We start from the raw sequence: 22,186 nt of genomic DNA, 5'->3' as shown, positions 1-22,186 counted from the left end.
TTTTGTTAACTAATATTGTTTTCCCACCAGTGAGATTTTAAGCACACGTTTCCATTTTACAAGTCTGGAGACCTTGAAATAATACAATTAATTAAAACAATGAGTTCATAGCTGGCATGCCAATGACTGCGCAGTTAGATGCCAAGATGATCCAATGAGACGGCGTGATGTCATTAATAGGATTTAAAATGACCCATCACAAGGGAATTGTAGTCTCCGATATCATCCACAAAATTAAAAAATATTAACTGGAAAATAAAATCAGTAATTTCTGCATTATTTTCTGGTTGCTATGTGAACCTTGAAAATTTGCCAGGGGCACACAAAGTCACATTTTTCACAAACAGATTTTCTCAATGATTTAAGCAGCTTATGGAGTCTTGCCAGATATTTGAATTTCAATATTAGTTTGAGCTAACAGGCGTCTCTTATGTCTTTTGATTGCACATATAATCTGAAATGTTCATATATGAGAAGCATAATGCTTTCATGTAATACTTGATGTTGAAGTTTTTTGGTCATTACAGTAGACTTGTTGATAACACACACTGGTACATTATACCTAAATGAGAGCTACACAGACTATGGTGTTCAATTACTAAAACTGGAGAGAACAAAATCTGGAAGCTGATTGGTTTCTATGCAAAGCTGCACCAGATTCTACACTCTCCGGTTATAGTAAATCAAGCCTATTGCGGTATAGCAATATCCAGACTGGGGCTAAATGCACCAGTTCAAATTTGGGTTTTGGGTTTAATACCACTTTAACCTGCCTGGCGGTGTTCCCGAGTCTGACTCGGGGTTAGATTTTCCTGCTGCGAGCGGTAACCCCGAGTCAGACTCGGGCTTGCCTCGCTAGATCCACAGGCAAAGTTACTTACCTTGTCCCTGGATCCAGCGATGCCATTGCGCTGTGTGAGCGAGCAGGACCTCGCTCGATTCACACAGTGCCTCCGTGTGACGCCGATCTCCGTTCCCTGCGACGTTACGACGCACGGGGACGGAGAACGGCGCCAAATTCAAAAAAGTAAACAAACACTATACATACAGTATACTGTAATCTTATAGATTACAGTACTGTATGTAAAAAAAACACACCCCCCTTGTCCCTAGTGGTCTGTTCTGTGTCATGCATGTCATTTTATATAATAAAAACATTTCTTTCTCCCTGCAAACTGTAGATTGTCCATAGCAACCAAAAGTGTCCCTTTATGTCAAAAATAGTTTTAGATCAGCTAAAAAACAGCGATAATAAATTATAATCACTTGCAGAATTGTGCGATAGCGATTTGTGGGGAAATTCGTCATAAAAAAAAAAAATAATGACAGCAACAATTCTGCAACTTAGAAAATTTCAGTGATTTTGATTTGATTACATTATTGAATAATTTGTATTATAATTATATTATTATTTGTTATAATTATTTATAATTATTTATTATATTATAATTTATAATTTTGTTTTTAGAAAAATGTCATACCCGGGATGCCTATTAGAAGCTTGTTTGGTCAGATTTAAGTGAGTTATTTCTAAAAATGACAGACCTACAATATAAAACGCCAAATTTCCTTGCAAATAATGGTACCGCTTTCAGCATGTTTTTTCTGAAAGAATCATACCGCCAGGGAGGTTAAGTAAACAATTCTGACCAAACATAAAAAAATTGTCTTAAAGGGGTTGTAAAGGTACAATTCTTTTTACCTAAATAGCTTCCTATACCTTAGTGCAGTCCTCCTTCACTTACCTCATCCTTCCATTTTGCTCTTAAATGTCCTTATTTCTTCTGGGAAATTCTCACTTCCTGTTCTTCTGTCTTTAACTCCACACAGTAATGCGATGCTTTCTCCCTGGTGTGGAGTGTGGTGCTCGCCCCCTCCCTTGGACTACAGGAGAGTCAGGATGCCCACTAACACACAGCTCCTTTCTCTATCTGCAACGTAGAGAGCGTCCTGACACTTTGCCAGCTTTAGTCTTCATATTAAACATTGTGTCCCTTGGAAACTCCTTTGAGATGAGCACGGGGCTACAACTTTTCTCCATTTCACTACTAAGCCCCATCCCAGCCATTCAGCTGTCGAGGCCCAGAGCTTATACTGCCCTATGAGACTTTGACAGTTGATGGCTGATTGGCAAAGGAGATCGCTTTAAATCAGAAGGAGAGAGACATTGGGGGATATTTACGAAAGGCAATTTCAATTTGCACTGCAGTCGCTGTAAATCTGAGGGGTAGATCTGAAATGAAGGGAAGCTCTGCTGATTTTATTATCCAATCATGTGCAAGCTAAAATGCTGTTTTTTATTTTCCTAGCATGTCCCCCTCAGATCTACAGCGACTGCACTTCCAAGTGCACTTGCAAATGCAAAGTGGATTTGACTTTAGTAAATAATCCCCATAATCTTGAAGTCCAATTCACTTGGAAGTGTTGGCATTAGTTTTCCATGTGCCAGTGATGCCACCGATGATTCTTCATATTTCTAGACTGGATATACAGAACAACTGCCACTGATTGCAGGCATTTGAACGATTTAACTTTATTAACAAATGTACCACTGCATGCGAAGTTGCATGTCTCTCCAAAGTTTATAAGTCGGAATAGACATTTAAGTTTTTCTTTTTCATAATCAGTTTGTGCAAGTCAGTGGTTCTAAGCCTATCCAGTCTTAATTACTGAAAAGCTTTAAGAGACGTCACAGAGAGAGCACAAGAGCCTAAAGAGCTCTTCATTTTGGTTAGAGCACAGGATGGAATATGGGCTTAGAACACTTTATAATCACTTGAGAGGAAAAGGTTTAAGTGTCACGGTGCATCCTCTGTACAGTGCAAACTTTCTGCAGAACTAATCATTTTATCCTAATCAAAATAATGAAGGCTTACATCTAGATTTCTATAGTACGCAAAGCCTTGGCTCCAAATACAAAAGTATCCAATAATATGAATTAGCATATGAACGCTTTACGAGGATCGGAGACAATGGTAATGCTAATTAAGATGAGGGTCCTTGTAATCTGCCAGCGAAGATGTTATTGCGTTTTATTAATGTGCAAATAAATAAAATGAATGAGGGCTAAATATAGAACTGCTGGGAGCAGGATGTGTTTACTCATGAAGTGAACATGAAGTGGAATCAATTTGTCTTCTTCTGCTAAGTAACAAGCTCAGTAGGAAAGAAGTAAATCATCTGAAATCAACAATACACTGGCTTACATAAACGGCAAAAAAAGCATGCAACCAATCAGAAATGATCTTCCTTTGTTCTGGCCAATGATAAGTGAGATTGCACTGGCTGTATCTTACAAATCATGATTATTTGTTACATTCAGTTTTGATTTGTTTAAGTGCTTGTTCATCATGAAAGCCTTGTTCATACAACCATTAAAATAAGGCGCCTAGTGTTCCTTCTACAAAGAAAGAAGGACCCATTGCTCCAGGTTTATATAATAACCCAATTAGAACCTAGTATAGAGTGTCAGCCCCTGGCCCGCCTCCGTGGGAGCTGTACATCCAAAGGTTCCAAATGGCTTTATTAGGATCACCGTGATGACACCAAGGACCCCAGAAAACAGTCACGTAGACACGTTTCACACATACATCTTGTGATTAATCATTACCTATTAGAAGATGTATGTATGAAACACGTCTACGTGACTGTTTTCTGTCATCACGGTGATCTTAATAAAGGCATTTGGAACCTTTGGATGTTTAGCCGTTCTTTTCCTTCTAGTGTTCCTTCTACACAAGCACCAACTTCAGGAAGAAAATGGTATATTAAGTTGAATGGAACAAGGCACACCAGTGTTCAACAAAGCATTTGCTATGCTTAACACTGCACAACAGTGCCCTAAATATTATCTACACTATCCGTATCAGTCACTGCAGGCCAATTAACAGAAAACAGAAAGCAATATATTCTTCTTTTATCTGTTACAGATCACTCCTTCTAAAAATTCTGCATTTTAATGATCCATTGGCTTCACTAGTTTCTGTGTCACTGGCCTTGAATACATATGCAGGAGTTCCAAATTTGTTCCGACTTCAATAGCTGTATTAGTGACCCAGAAAGTATTAAAATCAGAGGATCGGAATGGCTTCAAGGCATGTGGCATTTGCAGAAGGAAATCAGCAATGGCAGTCATTAATGTTTTAGAACAGATTAACTTTAATTAAAGTTTATATAACAGGAACTTTTTTAGTTTTATGAAGAAATTACAATCGTTATTTGGGAAATGTCCCTTTACTTCTGACCTAAAGACACAACAGGAAGTAAAGGGAAATGTTTTCATCTTTCCATCTATTAAAGTGGAAGTCCATGTGAAAAATAAAATCCCTGCATATAAAGGGCACCAAGGATCTAACACTAACCTCTCTATCCCTGTAAAGAAAAGATGAATATACATTTATTTTTGGAAGCCGATCTGACCCACTCCGAACGGATCCCCCGCTGAGCTGTCAGCGGCGGCTTCACTGTAGAGGCGGGTGCAGAGTTGACGGATGACAACGGAAGCCCCATAGTAAGTCTATGGGTGACATCACGTTCACCCATTCATTTTACAGCCGTTGTCGGCCGTGTCCTCTGCAGAGCTTCCGCCACTGGTGATCGGGTGGGATCGGGTCAGATCAGCTTCCAAAAAGGTATGTATACAATTTTTTTCTTTACAGGGATAGAGAGGTTAGTGTTAGATCCATGGTGCCTATAGATGCAGGGATTTTAGCATTTGCATGGACTTCCACTTTAAATCTTCTGCCCTTGTTGTTTTAACTTTGGATAGTAAAGCATTTTTTTTCTTCCAGTAAATACCCTATACAGCCCACTTGTTTCTTGTCTGGTCATTGGCCTAGGCTTATGACATCATGCACAGCTCACTCTCATGATAGTTTGCCAGGAAGGGAGGGGGGATGAGTCATAAGAGGGCCAATGAGAGCTGCATGGCTAAAGGTTTGCCTCTGTGTGTCTGTGCAAAACCAGGAAGTGAACAGGCAGCAGCTTCAGCTGCCCACAGTTAAAATGGATGCAGCCAGACTTAGTGGAGGGAGATTTCTGCAGCATATTGGGCAAGTACAGAATCACAGTATATAGAAATAATATGCAAAGTGGTTGGAGGGAAGCTTCAGAATGGCAAAGATGTTTTTATTACAAATTATGTGAGCAGACTGCAGTTCCTTTTTAAGAGAAATTCCCCTCTTAGACCAACTTCTCTGAAGAGGTGTCACTATTGGAAGATTACCATTACCTGCTCTATCTAACATGTTATGACCTTAGGTTTAATTGCTCCCCAAAAGGCCCCAAAATCTCTATCTTGCTCTTTTGTGAACAAGGCCTAGAGATTAAAAGACCTCAGTTGCTAGTGTTAACCTACCCCTTTTTTTAGTGCCTGATTGGACTGATTATCTGCAGGTTAACACAACCCTAGGAACAGCCACTTAGTCTTGCAGTGAAAGCTTCTAAACCTCTGATTGGCTACAAAGTGCTCTAGTTTTTGAAGTATTTAATAAGACTGGCTACTGTGTAGGTACGTATTGTTTGCCTTATAGTTTATCAACTCCTCCTTATATCCATATTTTTTTGTGTTCTCTTAATGCAGGTAGACCTCGGACTTCTGCGTTTTGTTTCTGGCATTGGAACCCAGGGAGCCGTATCAAAGGAAACCAAGAAGAAGTATTTTGTGAAATCCTATAAAATTGATATTAGCTCTAATGGAGAAGACTGGATTACATTAAAAGATGGAAATAAACCTCTAGTAAGAATCAACATTCTGTTTTTTTATGCCTGTAATTTAAAAGCCATAGCAACTATTAAGCATAAAAAATATATACCGTGACTGGTATTAAATGCCTTAAAACACATTATTAAACATTGGTACCATTTCTGTTTAATATGTTCACAGTCACTTGCAGAAATAAGCTTTCCCAAATGGGCCTGTTCAATTTAAAAGGACTTAGGAGACTCTTATATAGAATGCAAGTAAAGGGAGCTATAAAAGCACAAAGGCCCCTAAACAGATGAAAAAGGAACAATTCTAGCCGAGGAAAAATCTGTCAAGAGCAAGCACAGTATAGGCATGTTTATAAAGCACAGTTGGAATACATAAAAAATGATTTGTGTTTAATTGTTATTTTAGGCCACTATTCGCTTCTGTTAATGACCAAAATAAAAATGGACTGTCCCTTAGGAGAAAGCCAATAGAATGTTTTATTATTTTAGACAGCATTACATTTTTAGAATGCAATACAAAAAGAAGATTTATGCACTGTAATAAAGTCAACTCATGACCATTGTTTCAATTTTTGGTAAATGTTGATGGAGTAAAATGACCACCAGCATTCTCTGCTTTTCAAAGATTCCTGTGTTGAAAGCTCCTAAATATAGCCCCCAGCTCCCCAACCCCTGCTTTCCCAACACACACATCAAACTTGCCTTACATTTTCAGAATTTACCGTATTTCCCCGAAAATAAGACCTAACCTAAGTTAAGACGTGAGCCAGATGGACTCGAGACTTATTGCTGAATGACCAATCGGAGTATAGACACAACGCAAATGCACACTTGATGCGTATAGTAATATATTGATTGCCAGACAAGATGAGTGCAAAAAGAAAGAGCTATTCCATCAAGTACAAGAAAGGAATCGTGGAGTACTCTCGAGACATGAATCTTATGGCTTTCTGCAAAGGGATGAAGTTAGAGATCCGAATGGCTCGAAAATGGAGAGCAGAGTATGATAACTTCAGCCAACAGGTGGACGAGGAAAATGCTAAGAAGAGCAAGTGTGGATCAGGTCGTCAGCCATTATGTAGATTGTTGTACTTGAATAAACAAGACATCCCCTGAAAATAAGCCCTAATGCGTCTTTTGGAGCCAAGATTAATATAAGACCCGGTCTTATTTTTGGGAAAAAATGGTAGTTGGTGATTGAACCCAACAATCCTGACACTCTCTTTGAACTGACCCTTAAAGGTAAACATAGTGGTACATTTATCATCTTCTCCATCAACTACTTCAAACACACTCCTTTCCACAAAGCTTACAGCCCTAGCAGACTAAACTAAACAGTTTTGGATATGCAAAATGTAAATTTGTATCAAATGTCAAGAGCTAAGCTTTCATTCCTACCTCTTACCACCCCCGGTCTCTGAAATGTACAGAATAGCAAAATATGACTGTGATGGGAAGGACAGAGGGGTTTTTGACCTGTGAGATGTGATAGACAGCCTTGCTTGACCTTATCTAACTTGTTTTAAGGATGGTAGTGTCAAGTAGAGAAAAGCTGGGTCTCAGGGGACAGCCTGGAGCAGAGTTTTTGCTTACTAATTTTCCTCTGGGAATTTGTTTAGCTGAATAATTCATATTAGGCAGTGATTTCTGTAAACTTTTGCAAAGGTAAGAGTTCCTTTTAAACCCCCAGTAGAGTGGCCTTTATAGCAGTTGTAGCTCAAAACACACACTTTAGAATTTCCAGAAGATGACAACTAATGAGTCAATAATTTGTATATTTTTGTGTTAAATGTATATTGTTCATTCTTTGTTGATGCAGATTGTTCAAGGAAACACAAATCCAATTGATGTTGTATACCGACCATTTCCTAAGCCTGTGCTAACAAGGTATATTAAACTCCGTCCCGTGACTTGGGAGACTGGAATCTCTTTAAGATTTGAAGTCTATGGCTGTAAAATAACAGGTAAGGATATCAATGGGGATCTATCAAGAATCTTGCAAGTCTGAAATCTGTGTCTGAAATGTAATCACAGTCAAGAACATAGGTCAATTGACCAAGAAGCAGGATTTATATGTGGAAAAACTAGTTACTTGACCCCATTACTGATTATTTCACCTATGTTCTTGACAATAATGCCACTAAACCTGCACTGTGAATGAGGACTAAGGCTGGAGAACCTCTGACTTAAAGTGTGGCTATAATAATATGGGATGGCCAGATGATTTCCCACAAAACAACCACATATTTTTATATAGGTACATCTACTTCTGCTTCCCTCTCTATGAGATGTACAAAATACTCACATTTTACCTTGATAAAAATTAAAGGAAGCACCTTTGTTAGATTTTTATTGTTGCTTGTATTCTGTGGGGTGTGTTTGTAGAGATGTCTGTAAGGCTGGGTGCACACGGACAAATGTTTATAGAACTATCATGCTGCTAGAATATAATAGCTAAAAAACATAGAATTCAGAGGTGTGAATCCTTCTCCACTCTACTAAAACCAATACTCCAAAAAACAACAACAAAGAAACAAAGAAAAAAAATAGTAAAAATCTTAGCAAGCATAGCCAACACTAGATGTACACAACAATGAAAAGCATTTTGGAAAAAAACAAAGCACCTTGACTGGTTACGGTCACATAATAAAAGTCTTTATTGTCTCTAAACAGCATAGAGTTCACTTAAGTCAAGGTCATCTAATAGAGGACATTTGCCTCTACCTTGTGCCAATCCCTTTGTAATTGTACGGCTTTCACTGGGAAAACGTTGTAAATGCAACCGTTTTATTCTTCGCAAGGCAACTTTCTTGTTCAGCTTCCACACTGTTGAGACTGCACCTTTGTTATTAATTGATACCATTAGATATTCACATGCGGTACATGCAACATTATTGTTTTGGGTTTGCAAGCCAATTTAGCACCAAGCAAACTGCAATGCTGATGTTCTTAAGGCCCCTGTGTGTGCAATTAAGAGCTGATTGCACCTGACTCCCACCGCCTGCTGTCCCCAGGTTACCATTTAAGCCGAAATAAACACCTGAGCACAGCTGTATAGCTTAATTTAGTATGGCATATATACGACACAGAGAAAATGTTTATAGAGTCTTTTTTTTTATATGTGTGGGTGGAGGAATACTAACAGACATTTATAAAATAGTGTCACAAGAAACATTTACTGGAAAAGCTTCTAGAGGAATTTGAACATGATATATGCTTGAAAATCTTATTAAATAACCAGTCTGTTTCAGTGTTTGATTCCTGGACCATATCCTCAGCTGTGATAAATGACAGATAATCCCACACTGACTCGTAACAGAAGCCATACTGGGACACCAGCCCATATTACTATAAATTATACCATTATAGAAAGTACAGAAGAACAAAATGGTTCATTTATGGCAAGCCTTTCTCAACCTTTATTTCCATGAAGCAACCCTTGATAACGTTTTCATGTCCTAGGGTACCCCAATAAAAATGATATCTGCAGTTTATGGTACATGTAGATAATTTAAATTTTGTGTAGAGAATTTAAATAGAAGAATAAAGAATAGGGTATATTCTATAGCAGTCTTTTCCCACCAGGGTGCTTCCTGGGAGCTGTTGCCCAATTTGTAGGCAAAATGCCTAAAAATTGCCACAAATTACCCCAAAATTGTCAACAATCCAACAAGAACAATACAAACTTGACTTTCACTGTATTTGCTGTCTGGGCCTTTTATGGAGAGGCAGGTGAGAAGAAGTGAGGAGACCTTCCAGACAGGCCCAATACAAACCCCAATAGAAATTTTAACCAGTCCTTCCTCATAGTATGGTATAATTTGAAAGCAATATCCATATTTTAACAAAAGTAAGATGCCCTGTGACAAGAATAGTGCATTCATATACCTTTATGCACTAGTATTAATAATTTGTTGACTTCCATTTTACAGATTACCCCTGCTCGGGAATGCTTGGGATGGTTTCAGGACTCATAACCGATGCTCAGATTTCGGCCTCTAGCCAATTTGATCGGAACTGGATCCCTGAGTTTGCTCGCTTGGTAACCAGTCGATCTGGCTGGGCTCTGCCACCTTCTAACAATCACCCCTACACAAAGGAATGGTTGCAGATTGACCTTGGAGAAGAAAAGATTATTCGGGGCATTATCATTCAGGGAGGGAAACATCGGGAGAACAAAGTTTTCATGAGAAAGTTCAAGATCGCCTACAGTAATAATGGGACTGAATGGGAGATGATTATGGATTCCAGCAGAAACAAACCAAAGGTGGGAAAGGCTAATGACGATACAGTATATATACATATGTGTACCAAATCTGATGAGATACTTTAAATTTTCAAAAAAACAAGTAAAGTTTAAATTGTTGGCTACATTTTTTTTATTTTGCATATCAGGACATTAAGTGTTGTATAACTTCCCTGTACATGGTGGCTCTTGGCTATTTTATTTCTGATTATTTAATTTGTATATAGAAACATATTTATTTTATATTCAGTTTCTTGGCTTGTTGAGGTATTTCGTAATATACTGGAAATCAGTAGCCAGTCTATGTAGTCTACTGTATAAAAGTGTCAACCTTGTCCATAGCAACGGGTGGAATTGATTGTTTGTTATGGTGAGACATTTTTCTTTCAGCCACTTGATAGTTAAAAGGCCCATTTTTCTCAACTGTTTTTCCAATTAAAAAAGAATGCCGAAAATCTTGTGTTGACAGGCAAATGAAGTCTTGCTTTATGGTACATTCCACATGTATTTGAGATGCTTCTGGCCTCCTTCTTGCCCATGCAATCAAATAAAACCTTATCCATCAACATAAAGTACAACAGTACAATCAATCGTCCAGGTATTCAGAGGGGCAGGGTAAAAGTGTTAACAAACGCTAGAACAGTCGGTCATATACCAGATCTACTGGGGCTAGACCAGGGATATCTAACCATGGGGCCCAGTATTCACAGACTTTAATATTGCTGGTGTACCCCTGTATTAGCTGTATGAATAATAAGTGTATGTTGCCCATAACAATGCATCTGATTCTATTGGTCACTTTTTGCTAGACAGGAAAAATAAATAAATTAAATACCCTATTGGTCATTACAGGGAACAGCTGTTTTTCCCTTCCCTTGATTCACAAGGCCCATGAATCTCACTGACACCACTAGTCCTCAAATTCATTCTGTGCTATATTAACCAACAAAATACAAATTTCTAAAGATGATAATGAAAGCTGAAACTGATAACTAAATTATTAGTGAAATACATGGTCCTTACCCATGTAAAGCTTTGATCTGTATCAAATATTCATGTTCCAAGATGATGTCCTTTAAACGCGCAGAATTATTAACGTGAAATATTCAGAGATCGTTTGAATAAAAGAGAATTTTATACAATCTCAGAGATAAATCTTTTGTCAGATTACTCTGGAGTTTGGCATATCTCAAATTTTAATAGAAAGAATGTATTTTGTTTTACCTGCATATAGAAAGTGAACTCATGGTTCAGGCAAGATTATGGCAAACGAAATAGCGATATATTGAGGAAATCAATAGGGATGAATGTAAGCATAATTAAGTGCATAAAGCTTAAAGGGGTTGTAAAGGTACAATTATTTCCTAAATAGCTTAATTTACCTTAGTGCAGTCCTCCTTCACTTACCTCATCCTTTGATTTTGCTTTTAAATGTCCTTGTTTTTTCTTGGTGTGGAGTGTTGTGCTCGCCCCCTCCCTTGGACTACCGGAGAGTCAGGACGCTCTCTACGTTGCAGATAGAGAAAGGAGCTGTGTGTTAGTAGGCGTCCTGACTCTCCTGTAGTCCAAGGGAGGGGGCGAACACGACACTCCACAACAGGGAGAAAGCCTTGCATTACTCTGTGGAGTTACAGACAGAAGAAAAGTGAGGATTTCTCAGAAGAAATAAGGACATTTAAAAGCAAAATGGAAGGATGAGGTAAGTGAAGGAGGACTGCACTAAGGTAATGGAAGCTATTTAGGGAAGAAAATTGTACCTTTATAACCCTTTTAACGATAACAGTTATTTTCCGCATCAGTTTTTTGTTAAATTGTCCAAAATGATTTAGTTTATCTATTTGATAAGCCGTAAAAATACCCATTTGATCCTCCCAGGAATTCAGTGAGCACTTAACTTCCTCTGTTGCACTGATATGAAGCATTATCAGCCCTGTCTAATTTACCATTGTAAACTACAGAGCACCTCCCCCTATGTTATGGAGATGGTGAGTGGGGAGTTGGTCTGCCAACCTGCCCTAGGGTGACAAAAATACTCTTCTATAAATTAAGTACAGTGAGTAAGCATTGTCACCATGGACAGTATGGGGTTGATTTACTAAAGACCAATAGACTGTGCACGTTTGAAAGTGTAGTTGCACTCTGCAAGTGCAGTTGCTCTGGAGCTTAGTAAATGAGGCAGAGCTTCACTTTACAAAGAACAACCAATCACATGCAAGGAAAATAAAAAAATACAGCATTTTTGCTTGCACATGATTGGATGATGGAATCCATCAGAGTTTCTGCTCATTATTCAAGCTCTGGAGCAACTGCGTGTTCAAAAGTGCACAGTAAATCTGACTTTAGTAATCCAACTCCTATGTGTGACTGGCAGAATCATCAGGTAAAAATAAAGTAAAAAAGGCAAGAAAAAAAAAACTAATGTAGTCACCACATTTATGGACTGCTATGCTGCAATATATACAGTTTTGTTTCTGGGTTTATATACACTTTGCTAAACCAATAAAAAGAAAAGACACTTAAATTATGGCTTAATAGGTCAGTATATACGTATGCACTAAGGTGAATTTATCATCCAGAATGACAGAATAAATCCGGCCCCTGCTGACATTTTTCATGAACTTTGACTTAAACCTTCTTTCCTGTTTCTAGACATTTGAAGGCAATACAAATTATGACACCCCAGAGTTACGGACCTTTGCCCCTATCACTACCCGCTACATCCGCATAATCCCTGAAAGAGCTTCACTGTCGGGTCTTGGTTTACGACTGGAACTACTGGGCTGCGAAATTGAAGGTAACTAATCCCATTCATGTCTATATTTAATACATATTACATATGTATATACGTCCTTATTTCTGCTTGCCAAAGAATCGGCCTGTCTCGCATATTTATTGTCCTGAGAGCTGAGTTACATTATCACTAATGCTTTTGTGTCCCATCATTGATAATCTATCCTATGGCCAATCTTTGAGGATTTACAGTCCTTAATAGAGGAGATATTAATGTCCCATACAATGCTCTGACTTCCATATCCTGTAGCTGGTCCATTATGGCCATTTGCATCTGTCATTATTGCTAATGTATATTGTTGGGGGCCAGCATCTGTTCAAGCAAATGACCGTATTGTGTCCTGCGCTTAAGTGGTTAATGAATCAATGTCAGCTAAAACTTATTACAGTGTGGTTTGAGAGGGAGCAAAACCAAGGTCTCTAACGCAGTTAAAGGTGCACTCCAGCCAAACATGAATGTTCTGCATTTAACTTCACACAAGAGGTAATGCCTACCACCAAAGTAGCTTTAGCATTCCCCTTATGCACTTGGCTGTCCCCAGGGCTGGGACAAGGGGTAGGAGGCTGCCCTGGGCGCAATGGTTTATTGCAGGGTTGAGGGTGCCCTGGCCCTAACTCTAAAGGAAAGAGGGGGGGCGCAATTTGGCATCTTTTGCCCTTGCCCCGACACTAGCTGTCACACTAGATAAACACCTATAATTGCTGGCACCGTCATCTTCTAAAAGCTCCTACAATACAGGGCACCACATTCAAAGCACCGCCCACTGCTGCCTCTTCTGGAGCATGAGAGGGAAGTTGAACACAGAATTATATATTGAAGAATTCCAGAAATTAATTTAGAGTTACTTAAGTGTATGTATAGCTTATTAAAAATTGCATATGAATATTTCTCATATACTACTGTTAGCCTGGTAGCAGGCTCTCAGCTACATAGTACTAGATTTCTCTGCCTTTTTTACAGCTATGCTGTAAAACCAACCTTGGAAGCCTGAAAGATCTGGTTACATGGACTGGTAAATGACTCTGAAGCCTCGTACACACGACCGAGAAACTCGACGGGCGAAACACATCGTTTTGCTCGTCGAGTTCATTGTTAGGCAGTCGAGGATCTCGGCGAGCCAAATTTCCCCATTCCCGTCGAGGAAAAAGAAGACGTGCTCTCTTTTTGGCTCGATGAGATCCTCGACAGTTTCCTTGTCGAAAAGTGTACACACGACCGGTTTCCTCTGCAAAAAAAAAAATTACAGCAAGTTTCTTGCTGGTTTTTGCCGAGACACTCGGTCGTGTGTACGAGGCCTGAGAAAGAACATCCCCATCCCATTCTGCCCTAGCAAATATGCAACTGTCTGGTTTAGTCAGTTATACATAGGCTGCCAACAAGCATGCAGTCAGTGCTTAGAAAATGTATCATGTATTGCAGTCTTAGTGAAAATATATATTTTGTACCAGTAAATTTAAATGATATACAACATACATACAGCAAAAAAGCACTTTGTCTTTAAATGTGATAATTTCCAGTTGAAGTATACCCTTAATTTTATACAGGGAATAAAAAAAGAGCATGTAAGATGATAACACAGTGATAAGAGCACATTCCTACAATGTAAGCGCTGAATATTTTCCCATGACCGCGGTGTGTGCTTTTTGGATCAGCTGCATTAGAATTGTATTAGATCCGAAGCCCATTATATATTCAGAGCTAGAGGGCATCTCCTCGCCTTATCACTACAAAGGGAAGACAAGAATCTGGCATTACATTAACTACTCTGAGCTGTTTAATGGTATCTCTATTGGGAACCCACAAGCTTAGAGGAGATAGAGGGGGAAAAAAAACTTGATTACATTCCAGAAAAGTACTAGGTCATTTCTGAAGGAAGAAACTTTTCAGAAATATTATAACTTTTTAAAACAAAAAAAAAAGAAACTGATATGAACAGGCAGGAAAAGATCATTATGGCAATTCTAATAATATTATTTTCAATGCTCCAAATCTAATTTAAGAAAGTAAAGCAGACAAAACCTTTCCCCGACACAGGGCTGCTTCTTTGTGTTGGCAGCACAGAATGGCTTTTGCTCACAATAAAATCTTATCTGACATTGGACAGCTCTAAATCCAGATTAGTGCTGATTGCAGATACCTGAGCTCCTGTTGGGAGTTGAGGTCTAACCTTCAGCACTGACATTTCTGCACCTGACAAAAACAAATATAACATGACTATGCAAGCTCACTGGAATTGATGCAGATGAGAATTTTCTTTTAGGCTTGGTTCACACTATTGTGAATTAGATGCAGGTTTCTCTGCATCCAACTCACATATCAGGAGATTGTGACCGGCTCTCTATGAAGCCGGTTCACACATCTCCGGAGCGGCTCTGGTGCGAATTGCACAGGAGACCTGTACATCTTCTGGTTTGTTTCAGGTCCAAATTCAGCCAAAAATTCAGACTGAAATCGGACCTGAAACGGTGAATAGGGATGCATCGGACCCCTGCTGTGAGCCGCTCCATGCTGCAGTGTGAACCCAGCCTTAGAGTGTATCTAAATCCAAAAACAACTTGTTTTGGGGTGTAGTTTGGAACATTTTGAAACACTGTCATGTTTTTATTGCTGCCTTGTCCCCACTGAGGGGAAACTCCCTCCATATTTGTCTTGATGGCCATTGTCTTTAGGACTGCAAATTATGGAAATCCAAAATTGTATAGTTGTCGGAATAGAAGGTGAGGGGAATTCTTCCAATGAATGGGTTTCCCACAGGTTCTCCGGTTTCCTCCCCTGATAGGTTAATTGGCTCCTGTCTAAATTGACTCTAGTATGTGTATGTATGAATTTGAGTTATGGACCTTTTAGTGTAAGCTCCTTGAGGGCAGGGACCGATGTGAATGTTCATAATATATTTAAAGCACTGCATAAATTGACAGCGCTGTATAAGTACATATAAAAATAATAACAATGAGGATACCTGTTCCGGTGACAGCAAAGATTGTACTTCCCCTCACGTTGGAAAATTTCCTGCTGTAGCTCTAGGAAAGGAAGGGAAGAGAATTCTGCTTAAAGTAGTTGCAAAACCTCTCCTATACACAGAGAAGTGAACAGCCTTAGATGATACACAGAGATGAAACAAATCCTCCTACATAAGTTTCACATATCTGCTGTTTTTCCCTTTCTGCACTCTTTGGAAAGTGCAGCTTGTGTTAGAAATCTTTGTTCCTGCTTCAGCAGGGGGTGTGGAGTCTGGGTTTTCACTGTGTGAGAGCTGATTGAAGAAAAGGCACACACCCCCACCCCACATAGGCAGATGAATGAAGGAACGTGCAGAGCTGTCCTGTGAATAGACAGGCTCTCTTCTTATCTACCTCTAAGCTCCCTCCCTGACACAAATTTCCAGCTGCTGTTATCTCCTGTGTCGGGGGGACTTGTCAGAAGTGCCTCTGCTGATAACAGAAGAACGGAGCAACAGAAAGAAACAGCATTTAGAGCTTTGAAGAGAGATTAGTAAGCACTACAGATGTACGTGCTTAGGTCAAATTTAATGACTTGTGTTTACAACCACTTTAATAAAAAGACACAGAGAGCAGAAAAAAAGTACTGCATGTTAAAAAAACGCAACTGCTCTTTGAGAAAGCCTCACTCTTTTGGCCACTGGGCGACTTTGGAAAATCTGTTACTGCTGAGAAGATTGTGATATGACTAGAACAGAATCTTATTTTTTATATAACTTTACAGCGCCAACCTCCACTCCCACCACCCCAAAGATGGGAGCTGAAGATGAATGTGACGATGAGCTGATTCCCTGCCACAGCGGGACAAGCGAAGACTACAAACAAGCAGGTGAGCCTGTGATCCACTTTATAAATCCATGTATAATTATTTTGTATGCCAGGCAATAAGAGGATGGACCTCTAGAAGAGCTCATTCAGCTTTTGATATGGCTTCTAATCATGCCTGTTTTAGTTGTTGATGCTTTACTGCAGATATTAAAAGAGGGATTTCATTGGTTGATATATGTAGTGTATAGTGGGCCAGACGTTTCAGGCTTGTCATTGTGCAATCCTGTTACTTTCAGGCATCAGTGCTTCCCTAAAGCTGGCCATAGAATTTAATATGAATGTACGTATGAAAATTCCTATCAGAACATTCCTGGAACATTCTTTTTTGCCATCATAGAGTTGAATAATTCGAAAGCCCTTAAAATGTTCTGCTATGTGAATGGAATCCTTGATGTAGTAAACAGGTTTTATTACAATATGTACAATTTTTCCCTAAACGAACACCAACTCCACAGTTAGAATTGTTTGAGAACATGTTCTCATCCTGCTCCTTCAAATTTTTATGTCACTATGGTTGATAAAAAAACATTGTTTTGACCCCACTAACCATTACAACAGTGATGTCCAAACTGCGGCATGGGGCCAGATGCTTGCTTTTTTTCGGCCCTTGGGGCATTTTTCCCCCCACTGTCAGCAGTGTCAAAAGTGGGCCATAGTTCCTGCCACTGACACCGACATTGGGTCTTCAAACTGACACCAATTATAGCACACTATTCATCCCATTGATACCAATGACGGGGCACTATTCTTCTCATTGACCTGACACCAACAATAGGGCACTATTCCTCCCATTGGCCACAGTCCAGCCCTCCTAAAGTTTTAAGGACAGTAAACCGAAAGTTTAGGAATATCAAACAAACATTCCAAAAATAACTTTTTTGTTTAAATTCTACCAGTGGAGACTGGTAGCTAAGAGAATGGGTAGCTACAGACATGGATTAGGCCTGTAAAGCAAAGAGAATGGGTAGCTACAGACATGGATTAGGCCTGTAAAGCAAATGGAATGGGTAGCTACAGACATGGGTTAGGCCTGTAAAGCAAAGGGAATGGGTAGCTACAGACATGGCCAGGTAATCTCTGGTTTAGCCAAAGTTTATGGTTATTGAGTTTTTTGTAAATACGTTTTAGAACCTCATCTTTCTAAGCTGCTATGGTTGCTTGCAGTGCAGTATGTGCTTCACAAGTTGATAAAAAGCCCTACTATAAACTAGGAAGGAACTGTGCTGACCAGTTATCCTTTTTGGCTTCAAACCATAAAAAGTTTACACCTTGTTAACACATCACCTGCTTGGTCTTTTACAAGTCTTAACTTGTTGAATGCTGGGAAAAATATATTTGTGGACCCCAGGATGGTTATAATCAGCCTACCCCAAGCATTTCATTAAAACAAGCTTTGTATTTCCAGTAAAACTCAATTGAAGTTTGTTGTGGAGTTGCTGAGCTCCAGCGGTCCACTAAATAATGGTTTAGAATTTCACTCTTTAATCATTTTAACTTTTCATTGTTAAGGAATCAACATCTTTAAAGCGAACAATCTTAGTGGAAAATATACATAGCTCCCCAGAATTTAATAAGAGCCATTTAATAGTGTGAAGCTAAGCCACATGTTCCTTATTAAGTATCACCATGGTACTGCAAGAATGGACTTTTTTTTTTCATACCCAGTAATTACCGGCTCATTAAAAACTTCTTTTCTTTGCTGCCTTGAAAGTTCATTATGTTAAACCTAGATGGACAACGGAGTAGAAGAGACCGGTTTCCCAGAAGTGTTTCCCAGAACTGTTGTAAAACCAATAATCCAATAATTGCTTCGATTGCTCCGAGATATATTACACCTGTTAATATTTTCAACAACTTAAGAAAACTGCCATTCATAGGTAATATGATAGTCAGGCTCAGATCATTTGGGATATTTTAGTCCATGTAGGTTATAAAATTAATAGAGAACATATGAGTGACACAAGGCCTTGTAATTGTTTCCAGCGCCCTAAGTGTGAATCTTATTTTAATTGATGCCAGTTTGATTTTACATCAAAGACTATTACAGTCAGCTTAGACCTTTTACACGATCAGGGGTGCGTTTGTAGAGGAGGAAAATAACATATTTGGCCATTATGGGATTGTGAATAGGATTTAGTTTAAAACCCAAGGATTGACCTGAGCTTCACATTTTTGCAAAGATAAAAAATAAACTTTGCAAACTGGACGGTTCAACATAAGCATATGGCCTAAAAGTTCACAAGGAGTGGTTACCGGCAATTAAAACAATCTGCTGTCTAGAAAGTCGATCGTGAAGACAAAGGAAGTTGACAAGCGTGCAGACTTTGAGCTAGTCCAGGAGGTCCCATGTAATAAATGTTTATCTGTAAAATGTATGACATTTTTTTTATTAAGTAATGAGAAAACGATCTCCAAGATCAGACTATGAACAAAAATTGGAATAATATTGATCAAAAACATAGTTTGCCCTAACTCCTTTCTGGCCTGCCCCAGTGTCCCCTCAATAGGATCCTTGCACCTCGGGATTTGGAAAGGATCTGCAATCTATTGACCATTGTGATTGGCTGTCACAGTGATCACATGATTGGGAGCCAGTCCCACCAGCTACTGATCATTAGTGGTTTGGTTGTCTACAATAGTTTGGTCTCTGTGCTGGGAATTCACAGTGAGCAAGCTCTCTTCACAGAGCATTGGCCGCCCCTTGAAGCACATGTACGGAATTAAAGCCTATCATTTTGCTGCCACACATATATGTAATGCGGGAAGCAACAAGATTTCAGATTCCTTCACAAAAGAGAAAAAAATACTTATTTTATACAGTATATGACAATGTTAACTTTAAATTTGATGTATTTTTAGGTGGAACCACAATTCAGAGCACAGAGGCACCAACCACTGAAGACATCACAGAAACAGGTAAACTTACACTTTGCCTTTTATTACCACCTGCAACCTGTGCCATATATTAAGCATAAACACTAAAAGGTGTATTTAAAAAAAAAAAAGTTTCAGAGCTATTCATCCTATGAAATTGTGTGCACCTACTCCCTGTGTAAATAGAGACAAGAGAAAATGTTATTATACTATGTTCTATCCGGATTGATTGTTCCTCATTCATACAGAATGCAGTGATTCTGGAAAATACTGCACTATGGCCATTAGATGGAGCTGATGAATATTGTAAGTAATTATTTTTTTCCTATGATCATCAGCTCTATCAAGAGGGCATAATACAGTATTTTCCTGATTCACTCTATTCTGCATTAATGAGGGAAACACTACCTGGAAAGAGATTAACCTAATAACATTTGATTTTGCCCCAATTCATACAAAACAAATGTACATGCAGTTTGATAGGATGAATAGCACTGAAATGTTTTTATAAATACACATCTGAGAGTGTGTAAGGGTTAGTTCCTCTGAGATGTTTCCTGGCTTTTTGTCACTACATTGTCAGGTGTAGCAGAAAGTCATCAGTACGGGGAGTGAGAAAAATGTTCACCAACAGGGATAAAGAGACAAGACTCTTCATCCATTTTCCACTCCAAAACACAAAAAGGGTTTGTCTTGGGGTTACCTTGGGAACCTGTCATAAAGAAAAATTCCCATCAGATGAAGACTGCCATTCTCAGACTTCTAGTCCAAGGGCAATGACATCGCTTGAAGTGAATCTGAATAGACCCATCAACTAATGCACAACCAGAAAGCTGGATGTCAGCTTCCAACTGAGACTTTTCCTATACATATATTGCTTTGTGGCAAACAGATTTGTAAGGAAAGGTTTCAGGAACCTATCCAATCTAAATACTTCCAAGAAATAAAATCTAGTCCTGAGAGAGATGTTTCTCAGTCACTTGACTTCCAGTCCATAAATCCCATTAAAATACATTATAGCCATCAAGTACACCTACAATGAAAGAAATGCGGGGGTGTTATTGCTGGCCTTTTTTTAAAAATTCTATTTTACTGCCTGTTTCTTGCTTCAATATGTCTGAATCTAAAACAAGCAATGAAATTTGGAGAAACGTCCATATCCCTATGCTTGTCCTGGGGTCAATGACATAGAAAGTATTGAAGCCAGAACTTCGGCAAGACCACAAAGCACTTAGCTTGATCAAAGTTCAGACATGGCCTACACTTTGCTCAAATAACATGGGAAGAATGAGACTTCCTTAGACTTAAATGACTGATAAATTTGATGTGTATATATACAAATACAATATTAACAATGTGAATGTTTAATTGAATTCATGTATGGGAAATTGAACATGACCATTTTCCTGAATGGTATTGTTCCCGCAATTAGCTGAGGGATGCAGCCCCATTAAAGGCAATAAGGAGCTTCCTGCTCCCGCAGCTAATCGTGGCCACTCGCATGTAACCACTCATGTAGTGATCACATGTAAGTGCTGAGCCCTGGACACAGACTGCCTGATCACTCACGTGTGGCCCTGGACTGCCTGCATCCAGGGCCAATTACTTGCATGTGATTGCTGCAGGAGAGACATGTAAGGGGCTGTGATTAGCTGTGGCAGCCTCCCATTGCTTTCAAAGGGTCTGTCTCCCACAGCAAATCATGGGAACCTTGGAGCACGGGTTAGGGTTGGGGTTGGGGTTGGGGTTGGGCTTGGGGTTAGGGTTGAGGTTAGGGGTTAGGGTTAGGGTGTTAGGATTAGGGGGTTAGGGTTAGGGGATTAGGGGGTTAGGGTTTCCCATTGAAGAATATGGCTAGGACTCAGGAATTGGAACAGGGACCTCCCCCAAAGGTCAGAAGGCGGGTTCCCAGAGGTCAAAGGTCACAGGGCGGGCTGACCACCAGACCCACCCCCACCAAAGTGTACCGCCTACCCCAACTTAGTCGGAGAATGAACAAGTCAGGGAATGAACAAGGTGCATTTGGGGTGCATTCCCAGGTGTGAATGCACCCCAAAGTGTAGCAAAATACAGCAACAAAAATATTATATATTGCAGCTTACCATGTAGTGGCTGTATTTGTTTTCATTCTTTTTAAAGTGGTTGTAAAGGCTGAAGGTTTTTTACCTTCATGTATTTTATGCCAGGGCAGTCTTAATAGCATCATGGGCCCCTGGGCAAAGTAATGCTCTGGGGCTCCTACAATGATGACAGTGCAGGTAAACAGACATCAAGTAGGTAGGAGGCAGACTGCCTCCCCTGTGCATCTATCACTCTCAGTGCCATCTTGGTGCCCCAAATTTCGGGGCAGCAAGGGCTCAAGGACAAGCTACTTTGGGGAAAGTGCAGAGGCCCCCCCATGCAGCTGGGGCCCCTGGACAGTGCCCAGGTGTGCCCTCTCATTAAGACAGCCCTGCCCACAGCCCTCCTGATACTCACCTGAGAACCCTCTTGATCCAGCGATGTGAACAAGACCTTCGGCTATCCCGGGACTCCCTCTCCTCATTGACTGGAACAGAAGCATTGCTGTCAATCACAGCCAGTGAGCCAATGAGGAGAGAGCAAGGGGTGGGCCAAGCCACGATTTTATGCATCATATGGACGCATAGAGCTGAGCTAGAGAGCGAGCACGCACCATAGCAAGTGGCTTTCTATTGGGAGCACTTGTCAAGGGGGGGGAGCCAGGAGCGCCAGTGG

General features: G+C 39.7%; 1 protein-coding gene across 2 annotated transcripts in view; it reads left to right on the top strand.

Annotated features, from left to right (window-relative positions):
- Window positions 1-22,186, top strand: part of NRP1 (neuropilin 1) — a 215,887-nt gene that overhangs the window by 166,087 nt on the left and 27,614 nt on the right. For both annotated transcript variants that reach the window (XM_040352638.1, XM_040352637.1), the window contains 6 exons: window positions 5,582-5,737; window positions 7,532-7,676; window positions 9,645-9,979; window positions 12,608-12,752; window positions 16,473-16,577; window positions 19,436-19,492. In XM_040352638.1, coding sequence (XP_040208572.1) covers window positions 5,582-5,737; window positions 7,532-7,676; window positions 9,645-9,979; window positions 12,608-12,752; window positions 16,473-16,577; window positions 19,436-19,492 — 943 coding nt within the window. The remainder of the gene's footprint in view (window positions 1-5,581; window positions 5,738-7,531; window positions 7,677-9,644; window positions 9,980-12,607; window positions 12,753-16,472; window positions 16,578-19,435; window positions 19,493-22,186) is intronic.

The sequence above is a fragment of the Rana temporaria genome, chromosome 5 (assembly GCF_905171775.1).
Source record: "Rana temporaria chromosome 5, aRanTem1.1, whole genome shotgun sequence".
Classification (NCBI taxonomy): Eukaryota; Metazoa; Chordata; class Amphibia; order Anura; family Ranidae; genus Rana; species Rana temporaria.
This window is presented reverse-complemented; position numbering and strand designations above follow the sequence as displayed.